The sequence below is a fragment of the Protomyctophum parallelum genome (genome assembly GCF_964188405.1).
Source record: "Protomyctophum parallelum genome assembly, chromosome: 14".
NCBI classification, from domain to species: Eukaryota; Metazoa; Chordata; class Actinopteri; order Myctophiformes; family Myctophidae; genus Protomyctophum; species Protomyctophum parallelum.
This window is the reverse complement of record NC_139709.1, coordinates 18,154,230-18,173,701: the sequence shown is the minus strand read 5'-3', so window position 1 is coordinate 18,173,701 and position 19,472 is coordinate 18,154,230. Positions and strand designations below refer to the sequence as shown.

The window sequence follows — 19,472 nt, the reverse complement described above, 5'->3', positions numbered from 1 at the left end:
TATGTTGATCCATAAATGCTTAACGAATAAATCAAGATGCAACTCGACAGCTTCCGTGTGAGTCGAATGCCAAGAAAACGTCTCAACGTGACTCTCTGAGGTAGTCAAACCGAGACATTGTCTTGGCATTCGACTCGGTGCAACTACAGTAGGTAGTCAACCATACCTCTGCACGAGCTGTGATTGACAGAAATAAACCTGGTACTTCTCTTCATCCTGAAATATCACACATTTATAGCAATTCGAATATTCATAACCACTTTTATACCCGTCTGCTCCTGATGTGTTTATTATGTTTACTGATCGACTGACCCGACAAATGCAGGCGGATTCCTTTAGGCTATGGTGTTCATTTATCCATGTGCAACTCTTACAAATGCAACAGTATACATTTTATAACGTCTTAAATCGACACTGAGGATTGTACTGTGTCTGAATGAGCTGAAACCACCGGCGGTGTATCACACTAAAACCATGCATTTTCAAAAAAGCACGCACCATTTGGCTTGTAGAATCTATATACTGTACATCGTATACCACTCGGGATATTATGTACAGTAGGGTGTCCGAACCCTCTGTCTTTGCTCAAGGTCCGCGGTGCATTTTCATTGAGTCTGAGAATTTAGTCACCTCTCTCTCGTTCCGTTAGTGTCTGTTTTCGAAATGACAACTCATCTCTTCGCTGGGCACCTAATGTTCCTTTCCTTCTCACCAAATCACATCCCCCTCGCTCACGTATCCCTCTGCCTCTCGCTCTAAAATATGCCCTCCTATTGATTTATGACACTTTTTAAAACCTCACTTCTCTCTGTAATCTTTGACCAACACTGCATCACTGTCTGGACATTGCAGCTCGGTGGCACTTGCAGAAACCTCTTATCTCAATATTTTAACCTTTTTTGTGAATTATTAATGCCCTACTTTGTGATGCCACAATGTCTCACGAAAGTAGTAAAAATAGCCATTTCGAGCTTGTAGATCGGCTATTTTGGAATTGGAATCCTGAAAAGTAACAGTTTTTGGTCATGTGAGTTTTCCACGCGACAGCAACGGATATGCTAGTAAGATTGGAGATCTAGGAATGGAGGCGCTGTGGTAATGAGATGTGGATGAGAGCACCTCATTTGGAAATGCAAAATATTACACGGTACGACAAAAGGTCAACTCTCGGAGCAGAGTGCAAGTGTGGCTGTTTAACTCAACACGCTCAATTCAAGGTGTGTTTGGCTTTCATTTCCATTCCAGCCCATGCAGTTCAATTTGCAAAGATTAAATTAATGAAGTAGTGGAGAGTCTAGTTACCTTGATTGGCAGCTGAGTGGGATGATAAAGAAGTGCAGTTCTCGTTCTCTCTGCCAGGCTGCGTTGAGGTGGATTGGTCTGGACTGGAGGATGGACAGACGGAATCTTAAATCCCCCCCGTCCCATGTACCTATCACCCCTCTCCCCTCTCTCTGCTCTAACTCTGCCCCTGTGTCTGTTATCTCTCTCTCTCTCTCTCTCTGTCTCTCATAGTCCCTCTCGCCCTTCGTTTGCCACTATTTCGTAAATCCCTTTAGGCACCCTCCCCGCCCTCCCACCCACCATCAATTAATTATCATTTCCCTTCCTGACACTTTTCAGAACAAAGATAAGCAAAACAGACAATCAAAAACGTTGCTTAAAATTATGTGACTGTATAACTTCCTTATTTATGTCCTATATTGACTAGACTATATGTTATAATATTGCACCCTTGCAGTATATGAGGAATACGTGAAATATAAGTCTCTCTCTCTCACGCACGCACGCATGCGCGCGCACACACACACACACACACACACACACACACACACACACACACACACACACACACACACACACACACACACACACACACACACACACACACACACACACACACACACACACACACACACACACACACACACACACACACACACACACACACACACACACACACACACACACACACACACACACACACACACACACACACACACTTGTTCTCATTCAGAAAGAGGAGTTGACCTCACTGAGAAGTTCTATTACCAAAATAAAATGACCAACAAATGGACTTTCGACTAAAGCAGAATTGGATGGATTAAATTGTGCGGTGGTGTTAACAACAGCTTTTTTAAGGCTTTTCACTTCCCCTGGAGTGTCTTTGCTCAAGGTCACCACCGTGTGTCATGCACGGAGTGTCTTTGCTCAAGGTCACCACCGTGTGTCATGCACGGAGTGTCTTTGCTCAAGGTCACCACGGTGTGTCATGCACGGAGTGCTAGTTGATAGATGGGAGATTCCTGGGAAGCATTTTCTCACAAATGAAGGTTCAACTTGTACTTAGGATGTTAACACTTAGGATGGCAACATTTACACAGGTCTGTACTTCTGTTGAACTAAGAAACCTACAGTATAGTTTCAATGTACAGATCATTTGTTTAGACTGATGTGAAGTTCTTTTACATGTTTACCTGTGATTCTATAAGGCAGTGTCTCTCTGCATTTGATGTATGTGTTTACCTTGCTTACTGCAAGTTGCTCTGTATAAAGAGTAAGTACCCATTCAGTAAGCATTGTATGACAGATTGCACTTCAAATGCTGCACCACATTACAGCGTTTATTACTCACATAAAATGTGTTTAAATAATACAAGTTAATGAATGAGATCGGGCGATACTTTAAACTCTACATTCTATTGGCAATTGCTTCTACTCCTGAAACCGTTAGTACAAGACTTGTAATGTGTTTACATTAATGTATGAAAGAGATATTACTTAATTGCTTGCACAAATATAATTGTTTTCTCTTTAGGACATGTCTTAGTTAAATATGGAGCACACTGGAAGCTACAGTAAAATACTGTTGTATGATGGTGTCGGTCGGCAATCTGCAGCGCGTAATGAGGTGGCAGATCGGCTATCTACCACATCACAACGTGTCTATGACGCATTGTGAGGTGGTAGACTGGCTATTTTCGCGATTTCCTGTAATGTTTTAAATGTTTTGGAGATTTTCTCCTATGATCACGTGTCAAAACAGGGATGCCAGGTTGAAAAGCTACTCAGGATTTGACTGTGTGTGTACTGTTGGCAATGACACTATGCCTCCAGTCAAAGATCCACATTTATTTCCAAAATGTCCAATATAAACATTGGATTTGCTTCCCTGTGTCTCTCTCTCTCTTCTCTGACTCGCGTCCCTCCAAAGTGTTAGCTGACACCGGAGGCTTTTAATTCCAGTGTAAATACAAATACTCTTCCAGACAGACATCAATTATGCATGGCTCTAATTGAGTTGAATGTTGTGCTTTTAGCAGGGCCAGAACCCCTGGGTCACATGCCAAGAGCCTGAAACCAGACACATGCTCATATGTAGATATACCCACCCACGAACGCATGCAAACGCGTACACACACACATGCACACACGCACGCACGCATACATGCACTAGCACGTACACACATACACAGCTTTATGCACACTTGTATTCACTTGTGCACTCACATAGAGGCATACGCATATGCATGCATTTGTTGAATATATACCTGTAGGTGACTGAGTCTGACACACATGTGGGTGTACACACACACACACACACACACACACACACACACACACACACACACACACACACACACACATACATACGCAGCTTTATTGCACATGCCAGTGGTTCTCCTGTGGGACCCTCAGGGTTCTTGAGGAGATCCCAAAGGTCTGTATCTCTGAGAGTAAATGGGACCGAACCTGTAAGGGTCTGTTTGGTTATATTTGTACACTCTGAGCGTGAAGAGGAAAATGTGCTTACATGGTTGAATGAGATCATGAAGAAGAAAGAGCTTCTAGACCCAGGCGGACAACACTCATACTTCTCGGAGTGGGAATGTGGCCAAGCTGAGAGAGTATATGAGGAGCTTATTGTGACAAGAGTCTGAAAACAAGTCCCAGAGAGTATATGAGGAGCTTATTGTGACAAGAGTCCCAAATAATTCCCAAATACCTCAAAATTGACTTAGGTACAATGCTTAAGTAAATGTACTTTATACACCTCTCACTGGATCAGATTTGGGCTGGGTTTGGACTGGAAGTCTGAACAGGGCCTAAAATGAAATGCCAACCACATAAAAACAGACTGCTAGCTGAATAAAAGGAAGGAGCGAGCAAGCTGCAGCAGCCAGGCCTTACATACAACCCAGGTGCTCCCACTGTATACACTCTTAATTGACTGTGTGCAACATTGACCCGCGAGACAACAGGACAATGGGAAATTGTGCAAGTGAGAGTGCACACACACACACACACACACACACACACACACACACACACACACACACACGCACGCACGCACAACCGCTGGAGGCTGTCAGGTACCAATAGCCTATAACAGTGAGCATAAAAGCTGACTCTTTGGAAACTGAGCCTATGGATTGACACAGTTCACATGAGGGTCAAACTACATAGTGAGGTAGCTTAGGGTCATATTTTAGAAAAATGTGGACGCGGCAGACAAAAGCTCCACATTTTTTACACATGCTCTCCATAACCATACGTTTCATTTTGGAAGGGGGGCCACGTCATCAAGATGTCAGAAGGCGGCCATCTTGGCGTTCAAAGATGGCTGCCATGTAATATCTATAAGTGCCACTATCTCGGCTTCTAAGCCACTTAGAAGGTCAATCTTGGTGTCAAAATAACAAGACCAAGTCTTTGCCACGGGCATGCATGTGTCTGTGTATGGACACAATAATTGATGACCCCTGTACCCAACTAGATCTGACATAGAAGCATGTGTCTGTATATGGACACAATGATTGATGACCCCTGGCCTGTACCCAACTAGATCTGACATAGAAGTGTGACTTTTTCAGTCAGCCATCATCACTGCAAAGACAATAAAAAAAGCAAGACAATAAAAACCCATTTCTTCCGCCTTGTTTATTCACAGCCAGCCAGCCAAGTTTTACATCGCCGGATATTAAGACCGTCAGTCATCGGCAAGAAGAAGCAGCTCAGCGAAACGCACCGTGAAACAAACAGGACAACTCTCTAAACTGTCGCCGAGACAGCAGAGATTTTCTGCCAAATTCCCTCTCGGGGGCAATTTAGGTAGCAGAACACAAACGGCCCTCCAGACGGGAATCTACTTTCCACCCAGATTCTGATCCTGTGTTCTCCTGGCACCATCCTCTCTGTGACTAACAGTGTGTGCATGTGTGTGTGTGCGTGAGTGCGCGCGTGTGTGCGTGCGTGCGTGCGTGCTTGCGTGCGTGTGTGTGTGTGTGAGTGCGTGTGTGTGTGTGTGTGTGTGTGTGTGTGTGTGCGTGTGCTTGTGTGTTGTTTGTACGCGGATAGGACGGGTAAATCGGGATTAGGACTGAAAGGACTGTTTGTTTTACGGCTGACGACCCCGGGGTCTAATCTGGTGCTTAGCCGCTTGCTCAATCTCCTTGTAAACTCTCTCTCTCTCTCCTCTGTCTCATCCTCTCTCGGCCTCTCTCTCTCTCAATATCTCTCTCTCTCTCTCTCCCTCTCTCCTTCTTAGTATTCCCTCTCATCCTCTCACTGTTTCATCCTCTTTCTCACTGCATCATATCATCCGCTCTCAGCTCTCAGTCCCCCCTCTCCTTCTCTCTATCTCTCTCTCTCTCTCTCTCCCCCTCTCTCTCTCTCTCTCTCCCTCTCTCTCTTGCCATTCTTTTGTTTGTCTTTTCCATTTCAGCTGCTGCCTCTGTCAGATTGGCTGCTGCTGCTGCTATAGTTAACATGATGCAATGCTGGGGCATGCGGTGCACGGCCGTGTAGTAGAAGGTGTGTGTGTGTGTGTGTGTCTGTGTGTGCGTAAAGAATATGTGGGGACATATAATATATAGGCTAATATAATGTGTTTGTGACTATAGTGTTATAGGTAATACAGTGTGTGCAAGCGTGCGTGCGACCATGTGTGGGTGGGCTTGCGTGCACCTGAGAGAGACATACAAGGGGACAATACAGGCAGAGTGTATCCAACAGGATGATGAAAGACAGACGTACGTATGAACGGACAGACAGACAGACAGACAGACAGCATGAAGGTCATGCTCCACGTCTTAAGGGTCAAATCCTGTTATAAGTAACAGCGGATAAAAGCTTTACGGAGAGACGCTGCTTTTTTCATGCTGACTGTCATGAACAGGATCTGTGTGTGTGTGTCTGTGTCCCCAAGACAATTAGTACACAGTGAAACACTGAGGGTCAATTTAACTCTGAGAGTTAAACTAATACTCAGGGTTTAGTGTGTGTGTGTGTGTGTGTGTGTGTGTGTGTGTGTGTGTGTGTGTGTGTGTGCGACTGTACGTGCGCACACACATGCAGCATGAGCACTCATGAGCTTATTGCAGTTAGCGCTACACATCTCTGAAAAAGTGACCTAGTTTAGTTTAGTTTGATATGCTTGTAAATGTAAAATGTTAATTAATGCAAATCAAACAAAAGAAGAAGATTAAAAAAATAAGAATTGCACACAGTCCAGATAATAAAAAGTAAACCAAAGGGATTATATTATATTATATTAGCCTCTGGATATTATGAGATGCTCTTACAAAAACATGGATGAGGGAGAGAGAAAGACTACAGTGAACTACACTGGACTGAACTCATCTGGTGGAAATGTTTTTGTCTCCACCAGGCCGAAGGCATGGGGAGAGAGTATGTTTTGCACTCCGTCCGTCCGTCCGTCCGTCCGTCCGTATATACACCTATAATCTCCGCCTGGCCTGGCCGATGCCAAAATCTGCACACACTCCCTGGATGCCAACGACTAACCTCTGCCCCAAATTCTTCAGAACGGCCTGTTATAGCGCCAACATGCTAAACACATTTCATTTCATTACTCGTACACATTTTATCGATCTACATACACTATCTCTATAGAGTGTCGCAGTCGCCCCTTTCAGAATGACGAGGGCACCGGAAGAGAATTTCAGAAAGTATTTATTTAAAGACCTTTAAGCCTCGGATACAGCCAACTCGTCTCCTGACAAATCATGACAATAAACCAATAAACAAATAATTAGAAATTTTGTTTTATTTGTTTTTCAAAAAACGCTTCTATCCTAGAGCTGTTGCCCGAGGGGCACTTTTTCTAGTTATAAAAATGTTCTCAACCCTTTCTGGACCAAGGCCCGGTTTGTGTTCAGATGGGTGGACTGCGGGTATTTTCAGAGTTAGTGTAGAATCCCTAATTTCTCCCGATGTGCAGGTTGGTTTCCTCTGCCATCGGTGTATGAATGTGTATGTGAATGGGTGAATGTAATTATGCATGTATCTATGTAAAGCGTGGCTAAAAGCGACATATACATGCACCATTTACCATTGTTTAATTTAATGATCAATTTGATTGTGTTCCAGCTCGGATCAATGGAACTAACATTATACGTGTACTTTAAGTTCCTATTTATAAGTACCGCAATGAAAATAAAAAACTTTCAAGAAAAAATACAAAACATATATCTTTTACATAATTAACATTAATGTGATCAATAAAATCATAGAGTTTTGCCAATTATTTGGGACCCACAGGTTGGAAATCACTGGTCTCTCCCGTCTCTCCATATCAAAGCAGAGACTGACATGCAAACACCAACCTTTTATTAGTTTAGCATTCTGTAAAATGCTGAAAGGTATTGTACGTAAAATGTAAACACTTCAAAGCCTGTGTTATACTTTGAGACATTCTGCATGAAGAGTATACTTTCTACTTTTGGTACTTTAAGTACATTTTGATACCAATACTTTTTTGTATTTGAATTCCGGTCTTTTACTTGTAACAGTGTAGTTCTTTCTACATTGTAGTATTGATACTTTTACTTACATAAGTAAAACATGTGAGTACTTTTTCCACCACTGCCAAACGGCATGTGTGAATGTCCAAAGGGGAGAGGCCGACATAAAGACAGATAAACAGAGAGAAGAATAGAGGAAGAGAGAGAGACAGAGAAGAACGTGGTGGGTGATGTGTTGCCGGCAGCAGAATGCCCTCTGAATCAGAGCCACTTAAAGCCAGAAGGTTACGGGAGCAACTGTCTTTTCTTTTTCTTTTTTTTCTGACTCCTCTCTCTCTCGCTCGAGTCGCTCCTTCCATCGCTCTCTCTCTCTCTCTCTCTCTCTCTCTCCAGGGAGCTGTGGTTTCTGAAAGGTTTCTCAGTGTCCTTAATCCTTCCATCTCTTTGTGTCCAGGCAAAAAAATATATCCGCATGAAACTCAAGAGGCCAGAAAGGGGCCAGGTCGTGGGAGAAAAATGCGTGCGGGAGAGAGAGAGGCAGGCAGATGGGAGCTTCTATACCTTTTCTAGGTCAGAACAGCAAGAAAATAGAAAGAAAATCAAGCAATGTAATGAAAAGAGAGCATTAAACTGTATTAAAAACAGTTTAAGCTGATCAGTTGTTCCATTAACCTGTTCATATTCATTAACGTGTTAAATTGTATTGTTGCAGACAAATGTTATAGTGTAGTACAATGGGGAGAGGGGTTCTGGTCCTATGGGCCTAATTTAACAAAACATCAGTGATGGTTAAGTGGCCACTTGATAAAACCAATGACAAAGTTGCTCGCATAATCCCTCGCATAAAATACGCTTGGTCGCAATCAATAACACACTATTATTCTGCAAATGGTTCATACCCCAGAGCCCATGGGTCTTTAACAGGGGGTCCATGACCTGTAGGGGGTCCTCAGAGTTACTAAAAGGGGGCCGCCAAATCTTTGTGTGACAGGAACTTTATTTTTATGATTTCCATGAACTACTTGGAATCCTAGCATCCCTATTCTAGGGAAAAATTCGCCGAAAATAGCAGGTCTACTAGCTCACAATGCGTTGCCGCGTGAGGCACTGTGAGGTTGTAGATCGGCTACTTTCCATATAAAGATTTGGTTCAGAGGGAAAAAAGAGCGGATCAAGTACAGAACGGAAAAGGTCATTTTACCAATGACGTGTTGAAGCTTTATCTGGTTAAAATAATACAGATGAACATGAATCCATGTTAATAGAAAAGATGTGTGGCTCAGACTGCTGGCCTAGAGGTCCGGGTCTCAATGTAGCCTGACAGCGTGTCACGGGTTCGAGTCCCGAGCTCGACGGCCTTTGCTGCATGTCATTCCCTGTGTTTCTCTCCCCGTTTCCTGTCTCTCTTCACTAATGAAGAAGAAATGTGTGAACAAAAACAACAACAACACTGATGCTATCGAACAAGTCTGAATCCATCTATGAAAATTGCAACACAATTTTATACAATGTGGCTTCATCTCTTTCTCTCAGGGGTCCTGAAAAAAATTAACATATGCTAACTCGATCAGTCCAAGTACAGTCAGCCAGGTCAATCTTTATGTCTATAAGTCTAATACATTATGCACACCAGACAAGCCCAAGCGCAGAGGGTCAGATGTTAAGTCAGCTTTATACTGTCTTTTATATTGTTATCCTATTTTAATAAGTGTTAAACCCTGCTACGTATTCTGGACTTATTATCTTACCTGTACCTCACCCTTACTGTGGTGCTGCATGCTATACAATTTACAATTTAGGCATTTAGCAGACGCTCTTAATCCAGAGCGACTTACATTAAGCAAGAACAAAAAGCATGGGAATACATCACATAAAAGCATTTATCATGAAACATGCGTAAGCTAAGAAAGTAACAGTGGAATATCTATATAATGAAACTATACATATAAACTATACATATATACTACTATCTATTCTATATTGGAGAAGTTGTACCCAACACATGGCAAGAAACCCAAAGCCACAACAGCTACGTCGCTATTGCAACACCCACAACACCATCTTACACACTACACCCACACACACTCACACGGCAGTGACGTCACACACTTACCTTCGCAGTGTTGCAACGCTATCTCCTCCTATCGTGCCGAACGCCAAAACTCGACACCACCCGCCAAACACTGGCACTGGCACTACCACCAAAAATGCCTCCCGTCCACACTCACGCCGCCAATGCATTTGTTTACTACAAACATTATCGCCCGAAGCACCCACACCCCCAGAACACTGTTGCCCTTTCACCACGCTAAATTCGCCAGGTCTATGCAAGTGAGCACAAATTACATGTGAGAAAATGCATTCACAAGCCCACAAATGCCATTCAAATGCCATTCAACACACACTACGACTCGCTTACAATTCGCCAACCTGGCAACTACTACCCCGTCTTTTAAGCCACTCCCCTGTGCTGCTCTGATAGTCTCCCTGACAGTCCTGTCCGCAGGAGAATAAAACAAGGAAGGAGAGGAATCTTCGCCTCACGATTTTGCTTATTCCTTCTAAATCACTGTATATAAAATATCGCTTACTCAGCGAATCTCTTAGTTACGTCAACATTGTTCTTCCACAGAACTTGGTTTGTTCCAAACTATTACAATTACACCGTTCAAATTCGCCATTTCGCCTGCCTGCACACGCACACACAGCAATAGCCGTGCAGCCTATAGACCGATTCCGTAGCGGGTCTCATGGTCGCAGCCTACGTATTTCCTGTAGGCGGACTCGACGTAGCTGCGGGGGTAAAACCCTCACCAGGCGCACTCTTCCACTACAGTGAACGGCAGAGTGACTGATGTTAGTTTGCCTCAAACTTTACTCCTTTACCTGCTTTTTTACTAACACTAACATTACAAAGATGCCCAGAACATCGAGATGAACCTGTGTAGTTTATGGCTGCTCCAACAGTAGTGGCAACATAAAAATAAAATAAAAACGGAATGTCTAATATCCACCGCGGTGGCGGAGACCAGAGCCATTGAGCAATGGTTGAGACAAAGCAGTGGAAGATACATAACGCCAGTCTTACCCAATACCAAATATTTCTGTTTTATTAACACAGGGCTGCTGTACTTTATACCTCATACTTTAAATGCTTAGTATGAGGTATAAAATACAGCAGCCTTGTGTTCATAAAACAGAAAGATTGGGTATTGGGTAAGACTGAAATTATGTATCTTGCAGGATTCTTCACTGCTTTGTCTCAACCATTACTCAATGGCTCTGGTCTCAGCCATCGCGGTGGATATTAGACATTCCGTTTTATTTTATTTGTTATGTTGCCACTACTGTTGGAGCAGCCATAAACTACACAGGTTCATCTCGATGTTCTGGGCATCTTTGTAATGTTAGTGTTAGTAAAAAAGCAGGTAAAGGAGTAAAGTTTGAGGCAAACTAACATCAGTCACTCTGCCGTTCACTGTAGTGGAAGAGGTGCGCCTGGTGAGGGTTTTACCCCCGCAGCTACGACGAGTCCGCCTACAGGAAATACGTAGGCTGCGACCATGAAACCGGTACGGAATCGGTCTATACACGGCGCCAGCGAGACAGGACGTTATAATCTTGAGTTTCATTAAATAACTGTCTTTCTCCGCACGCGCACGTGCGCACACAACATCATTCAACTGAAATGCGTAACGCCAATATTTGGCTAATATAGGTAATATGCTACCAATATGTGGGTAGCCTACAGCCAGGGATTTACCCACGGAATGAATATATATATATATAATCATCTATACCAGGGCTGCCCACACTTTTTTTACTTCAGAGATACTTTCAAAACGACCAGCAAAATAAAACTATCATCCCATTGGTTTTTATTTTTGGTATTTGACTTTGCTACTGATGATTGTACGCAACAACAAGTATTGCATTGTGTGTTTGAGCTGACAGGCCCTTTTTGATGTCAATCAATCAAGTCATCTCAGGTCATCTCAAGCGGCAGATGCAAAAATCGTTTTTTATATTAAAATTATATATATTATTAGGGCCATGTCATGTGGTCTACCTGCAAAGCCTTTGTGATCTATACTGGTAGATCCTGATCTACCTTTTGGGCACCGCTTAACGTCAGATCAGCCGTTTTGTCGGTCAGCTCCAAAAATGCTCCCCGACAGCATAATCGGAGCAAATACCGGGCAGTGTGTATGAGCCATAAAGTGTTGACTACACTACACTAATAAGGACACATAATAATAACTAATAACCCATCCGTTACTACATGTGGAGTCAACTCCCGCAATTTCCTTCTTCCCATAGTGCGCGGCAAGGTAACTCTGGGATGAGCGGCCGCGAAATTCTAGTGCTATACATATGTACTATGGCGTGCTATGACTATATACAATGCAATTATAGTGCTGTCTACATACTGTAACATGCTATAAGTCTGTATCAAATGCTATCTAAGTCTACGGAAATGCTATCTAAGGGGGTAGGGTAAGTGCTATGGGCCATGATGGAGTCTGAAAAGGTGGGTTTTCAGACTACGGCGGAAGATTGGGAGTGATGCTGCAGTTCTGACTGCAATGGGAAGTGCATTCCACAGTTTTGGAGCCAGAAGGGAGAAGAGTTTGGGACGTGTGGAGCGTTGTCCCGGCGTTTTTAGTGAGGGTACTTCCAGCTTCCCTGCGTTGGCTGATCTGAGTGCGCGGGAGGGTTTGTAGGGTTCAATCATACTTGCAAGATATGGGGGAGCCATACCTTTGGTTGCTTTGAATGCCAGCATCAGAGTTTTATATTCTGTGCGGGCAGCGACCGGGAGCCAGTGGAGGGAGCGGAGCAGGGGGGAGACATGTGAGAATTTTGGCTGGTTGAAGACCAAGCGAGCTGCGGCATTTTGGATCAGCTGGAGAGGCTTAAATGCACATGCTGGTAGGCCAGTAAGGAGGGAGTTACAATAGTCGAGTTTTGACAAGACTGTTGTCTGGATTAGGAGCTGGGCTGATTCCCTTTATATTCCTATAAAAGTATCATAGTAGAAACACTCTGTTGCAGTACCAAAAGTAGAAAGTATACGTATTATGCAGAATGCCCCAAAACTAGAGTTCTCAACCGGCCCTACTTGGGCCCTCATCAAACCCTGTACATTCAATACACTGCCCCCGCTGACACCCTTAGATCTCCATATATGCAGCTGACCTGTTCTGACATTCCATATCTTGATCTGACCTCATCACACCCTGTACACTCAAGATATCCTCCATATATGGCCAGTGCTTGTGATGCTTCTCGCCCCCAGGCGTCTTACTGGTATGGATAGTATATAGTATATGGATAGTGAAGAGTGATTGAGTGGCTCTGGAATGGAACCTGTGACTTGCTGTCTGGCTGCAACCTTTAGAATTGAATGATTCTGGTTCCTTAAAGATTCCCTCTAAACAGTCCGATTCCTTAACAGTCCCCCTAAAGATTCCTAGTGGGGTTCCAAATGGACGCTTGCAGGTATGTAACTCTGAGTGTACACATGGAACCAAATGGACCCTCAACGGGGGTTACATTTTGTACATTCTCAGCGTTATGGTGGTCCTTGAAATTAAAAAGTTTAAGAACCACTGGAATTGTAAAGTTCACATACCAGCTCTTGACAGTGGGATGAAAAACAGTTCTGGAAACTGTTCCAAATGTGATGGAACCGATTCCTGTTTCCTCAATGGTGGATCCAGTTCCCGATCCCAAACCTACCCCCCCCAACCCCCTGATTTGCCACAATTTCTGAACATTTTCATTCCATTTCTTGAAAAGTAACCGTTATGGACTTACAACTTGGTTTCCACCCGGCAGTATATGTTGGTAAATGAACAGTCTGCTTTCATACATCATCATGTCTTTATTTGTGTAAACAAACTCTGAAAGAGCATCAGCCAGGTTGTTGGTTATTGGCATTTGTAACATAGTAACCTACATTTTGTACAGTCAGGGATAAGACCATAAGATTTTTACGCCCCAAAACATATCCCATGTTCAACTTTTATATCTTAAATCACATAATAAATAAATAAAAGAAAATCATCTGACAATGGATTGAGAATGTCTCACTTATTTCCTGTGCATCCATGAATCCAATATGGCAAATTGGCAATATCTTTGAACGATCTTTGAAAATAAGAGAGATGATTTCAAATCATTGCAACATATTTCTCACTTTTAGTTTAAAGCTGCAAACGGTATAACTTTCAAGTACTTTTGAAGAATTTGAAGCGGTCCCGAGCCCTGCAGTGGGAGGGCCAAAATGTCTATTGACGACCTTGTCAACCAGTAGTGGTCATACTGCCTAGTGCCTGGCCACACAATCTGAAACTTCTCAATAGAAGTTATGTTAAATGAGTGGTTCTCAAAACATTAGCATATTTTTTTTTCCCAAGATACAAGATTTCAAATAACCCATGTATATAGGGGTTGGAAGTGGTCAAACTGATTATGATGCGATATTGATTCATTTAGCTGGGGACCCCCACTGGAACCTGCTCAGGGACTACTGGTGTTCCCCGGGCTGCACTGCCCATACAGATGGGTCAAACGTAAGGTTTAATTCACTGAAAACAGAGTTACGGATTGCAGCTTTTAAACGGGCTGAGATGACTCATGACGATGGGACATGTTTTGAGACATACATACAGAACTAACAACATAGTATATACTTCCAAAAGAACCACCTCCTTCATCTGCTACCTCAGTTCAGTCATGCTGGGTAAACGCATTCCCGTTAGCTGTGTGTGCGTGTATGTACTGTATGTGTGTGTGTGTGTGCTGTGTGGCTCACTGTAAGGTGCTGTGTCTCTGCAATAAAGACTGAAATATTATCCTGGAATGTGGTTCATGGTCATTTTGAGGAGTGTGAATGTGCATACAGTAAGTGAGTGTGTGTGTGTGTGTGTGTGTGTGTGTGTGTGGGGAGGGGGGGGTGTAGATGTGTTTCTGGACCCACGTGGTTTATTAGGTTAGTTGATCATGAAATCATTAAATATGTAACAAGTGGAAGGGATGTAAAAAAAAAACCCTCTTAAATGAAAAACAAAAAAACAAATCACCTAGTGTTAAAAAGCACACGGTTGTGCAACACAATTCATTTAGTCAGTTTCATTTACATCAACAAATATATTTACAAATCAAACAAAAAATATATATCTAGCTGTAACAAAGGAGCCGTTACCACGTTGAGGACCACAGACATAGTGTATGTATATTCATTTAGACACTTCTACCTTTGGGAGATGAGGTGTGCTCCATATTGACCAAGAGCTAGCAAAGCCAAAAGGTGGGTGGCACTCCCTTCCATGACAAGTAGTCCACAAGCCAAGCCAAGGGGAGAGCTCCACCCGTCTATTATAGGCAACTACAGTAAAAACATAAAACAAGAACAAGCATAACCACTTATGTGCACACTGCACAGCCAGCCTCCATCTATATGAAGGCCAGAACAGCCTTTTTGACATGCATGTCCTTTGTATCCTAGTTAACCAAGTGCATCGTTTGTGGGGTGGAAACCTCATATGTCCAAAACTGTTTCAAAGATTTGCACTGTGTTTCAAGGTCACGGATCTGCTACTTTTGTGTGACGCTGTAGTATGATCAAGTAGGACATTAATTTACCCTTAAATACACAAAAAGTTAAAATGTGGAGATAAGGTTTCTGCCCGACAGTAACGATATAAATAATGTATACATCTTTCGGCTATTGGCATATATTGGCCTATTTGTGTCGTGACTGTTATTGAAGTCTGACACCTTTACAAACATTGGATTCTCATTAGATTTTGAAATGTAGGGGTAAACAGGTCCCATATGCTTGTATATGCATGGGAGTAGGGGGAAGGATTAGCCTATGGCACAATTGACCTAAATTATGTAATCTAATTGAGAACACCAACATCTCACTGGCATTTTGCTGAAGTGTGTTAAGTTTTGTGTAATTATCCAGGTGTTTAAGGTCATGTTTTTTTAGTGACCGAAAAGAGAAATAAAATGATTTGGAGGAATGAAATTCCATCAAATTAAGATTGACAAAGGACCTACAGTACTGCGTATGTCAAAAAGGCTGGTAGCCAGAGCTCAAATCTAAAAGTAATTTGATGGATACTATGATGATTCAGCGTAACATCGACATGATTCCATCAGTGGGTGGTCAAAGCCTGGCAGTGTTGTTAACCACTCAAACCCTCTAGTCTTAAGAAAAACTTTGACCACTTTCATCTACACCAAGTCTCTTTGCCAACAACAGCAGATCAGCTATAGTAGATCGGCTGGCAGTTCTTCTGACAAACTAATGCTCAAGCCTTCACAACTCCAAATAGCAATGCTCCTTGTTTTGTGTGTGCGTGTTTGTGTGCGTGTAAAAGGGGCTGTTAAATCCTTCTCTCACAAATTAGTTTTTTCTTATTTCTCTTAAGGCTTCCAAGCTGCTTTGGATCATAGTCAGTCCCAGGGGCACAATTCCACATAATAAACAGTGCGTTTTTAAAACAGGTTTAGCTACAGAAATGCCTGGCTTCATATTGCAGACAGCCACTCGAGCAGTACTTGATCTCTGCTCAGAAAAGGGGGGGGGGGATAGCGTAACGGCAATGATCAATTACCATCATGACTTCATTACTGTAATTTACCACCATTAAACTGCCTTCATCTCCAACGATTAAATCGATAATGTTATAAATGCCCAGATGCTAAATCTAAATGACAAATTAAGAGGATCGAAAAAGGCGCGGCTATTCCCGTAAGACAAGGGATTGGGGAAAGCGTTGCAGACACACAACTCAGCCCTTTTCTCAGGAAGTGGCTTTGGTGCAATGGATCATGTGACACGGACTAAAGTGACCATTTTAAAAACAGTGTAGGTACAGGGGATGGGGAAGGGAGGGGGGAAGGAGGGGGAAGGGGGGTGGGGGAAAAGTTAAGAATTGTTAAATTAAATGCTAAAATGAAAACTCACTGGCCACAATATTAGAATATATAGATATACATATTGGCTATAAGCATCGTCGTCATCATCATCACAGTCATCGATAGATATGGAGCAGTAGCAGACCATGCCTTCTTTTGGTAGCCGTCCAGTTTTCAAGAATCACATTTAGAACATTGACTAAAATGTAGAAGGTAGAACAAGGAAAGGGGAAGAATCTTTTTTTTTTTCCCCCATACATTTTAGTTTGGATTTAAATAAATATTTTAAAGCCCTCACTCCATCTAGCTGCGGGTTGTTGGGCTGGGGTCGGGGGACAGGCGATGCGGGCGGGCGGTAGGTAGGTCGGTCCGACCGGACCGGGTCAGGTGTTCTTATGTGAAGCTCTGCAGGGGCTGGCTGACTCTCATGCAGGCCCAGTAGAAGGCCCGGCCCAGTGTGAGGAGAACCAGGAGGAGCATTACTGCCCAGGAGGCGTAGATGCCCGGGTAGGTCTGGGCCTGCAGCCACGTCCCGGCCTGCAGAGGAGGAGAGATGAGAGGTCAGAACATGGATCCGTAAAGGTGGAAGGGAAGCTACTTTTCCTGCAGATGGCAGGAAGGTAGGAGGTAGATTGTTTTGGTGAGCACTCAGTAGAAGGGGAGCTGTTAGGAGTGTCTTGCTCAAGGGAAATTCTGACAATGCTGGGCGAGCCGAACCGTGCGGTGACCTTGTGATTTCGCCGTCCCCGTCCAACTGAACATGTGATTCACTGCTCAAAAACACACTTCTCTGGGCGCCCGCTGGCCAAGTGGTCCAGGTGCATCACATCGCATCGTGCTAAGTTAGCACCTTTGTGCAGAACTGCTAAGGTACTCCTGTCCTATTAGTAAACTGTTAAAACTACTTGACTGTTGCTCGGACTGAGCAGGTATGTGTGATTTGTGTGAAAAGGAACATTTGAACAACACGACGGGCCATGGCTGTCCCTTATGTACTAACAAAGGAGTGTGGTACCTAGGGATGGGTATCGTTTGGATTTTTGCGAATCCGGTACCGATTCCGGTTCTGCTTATCGATTCCAGTTCTTAACGGTTCCTTATTTCGGTTCCAAAATGGTATGAGATCAAATGTTTGTTTAACAAAAAAGCTCAATGTCAATTTAAGACGAAGTATAATGAATAGTATAACATCCTCTCCTTTATTGAGGATAATATAGTGATTATCTATTCTGTATAATACAAGTTTTCCTCCTTTTTAGTGTTGTGGGCTTTTTCTCTTGTTACCAATAACAAATAAAAGCATGTCTGAGATCTGAGAGCAACACACACACACACACACACACACACACACGATTGATTGGGCAAATTACCATCGCTAATGAAGTGGGGGGGGGGGAGGGGCAGCGCTACTAACAGAAATGTGGCTGCCCAAAGTAGGCTATCTTTAGTTTTTTCGCCACCTCTCTTCGAAGTGACTGGCAAGCTCTAAACTGACTGGGCCTCTGAACCCTACGCCGTGATCGATCACACACACACACACACACACACACACACGCAAATGTTTGTTTAACAAAAAAGCTCAATGTCAATTTAAGACGAAGTATAATGAATAGTATAACATCCTCTCCTTTATTGAGGATAATATAGTGATTATCTATTCTGTATAATACAAGTTTTCCTCCTTTTTAGTGTTGTGGGCACACACACACACACACACACGCGGGGGGGGGGGGGGGGGGGGTGCGTGCGCATTCGAAGTGAGTGCACCAACGCTTTCTCTCTCCTCTCTCGTCTCATGTTGATTCAATGCTGCGCACGTATGCAGTGAAGACTCAGGCAAGGCGCAAGATTCCTGTCCCCTCTCTTAAAAGTTTCCTCCCATAAACTTCACGAAAATTACGTTTAAGAAACGCGTGTCACTGTCTTAGACTCCTCAACAACTAACTCAACTCCATGCAGAGACATAGCTCCGCCTCTGCAAGCCACAAGCCCACAACGCGTCGCTGATGCGACGCAGTGTGGGCTTGTAGATCAGCTCTGTTCCCTGCGCGTCTATTAAGGGAAGAAAATAAAGAAATATCGTGTGACTGCGTGTTTGTGGGAACCGATAGCGAGAACCGAACCACTAGGGGTGGGTCCCGAGGTTCGGGACCCACCCCTAGTGGTACCCTGCTGACGTGGCTCAGGGGTGGCTGGATGGTAACCACAAGGTTGCCTGTTCGAACCCGGGCTGCCCCAGAGTTGTCGAAGTGTCCTTGAGCAAGACACTGAACCCTAAATTGCTCCTGATGTGCTGGCTAGTGCCTTGCATGGTTTCCGACGTCATCGGTGTATGAATGTGTGTGTGAATGAATGGGTGAATGTGTGTGTGAAACTGTGAATGGGTGAATTGACGCACAATCTATGTGAAGCGCCTTAGATAAAGGCTCTATATAAATGCACCATATACCATCCAGCCAATGAATTGTCAGGAAGTGTATAATAAATGCTTCTGTGATCACGCTGTCATTCTGTCATCTCGCTCATAATACTATATAATAGGGCATTAACCAAACGTGAAAATCGGTTTATAGTCGATTATTCGGCGGTAAAATATGATTTTTTTTCCCATCCAATCAAGCATTAAAACACTGTGTTCTGAAACGGCCAGCGAGTGAAGGATTAACTGCAAAACAGAGCCAGTGAATGCAGGCCGAGTGGAATAGTAAGAGAGTGGCGTCACGCTTTGATCTCACCTCAAAGCGGGTGCCTATGGGCTATAGTTCCAAA

At 43.4% G+C, this 19,472-nt stretch overlaps 1 protein-coding gene and 1 long non-coding RNA gene across 2 annotated transcripts in view; one reads left to right on the top strand and one right to left on the bottom strand.

The window, feature by feature from the left end:
* Positions 1–13,639: 13,639 nt before the first annotated feature.
* On the top strand, positions 13,640–15,744 carry LOC310870852. Its single transcript, XR_014570269.1, has 3 exons — positions 13,640–14,141; positions 14,196–14,701; positions 14,734–15,744. It is a non-coding gene; the product is annotated as an uncharacterized lncRNA (long non-coding RNA).
* A 147-nt stretch (positions 15,745–15,891) lies between these two features.
* Positions 15,892–19,472, bottom strand: part of pip4p1a (phosphatidylinositol-4,5-bisphosphate 4-phosphatase 1a) — a 29,156-nt gene continuing 25,575 nt past the window's right edge. The window contains exon 7 of the mRNA XM_083782191.1: positions 15,892–17,240. Coding sequence (XP_083638317.1) covers positions 17,097–17,240 — 144 coding nt within the window. The 3' untranslated portion in view covers positions 15,892–17,096. The remainder of the gene's footprint in view (positions 17,241–19,472) is intronic.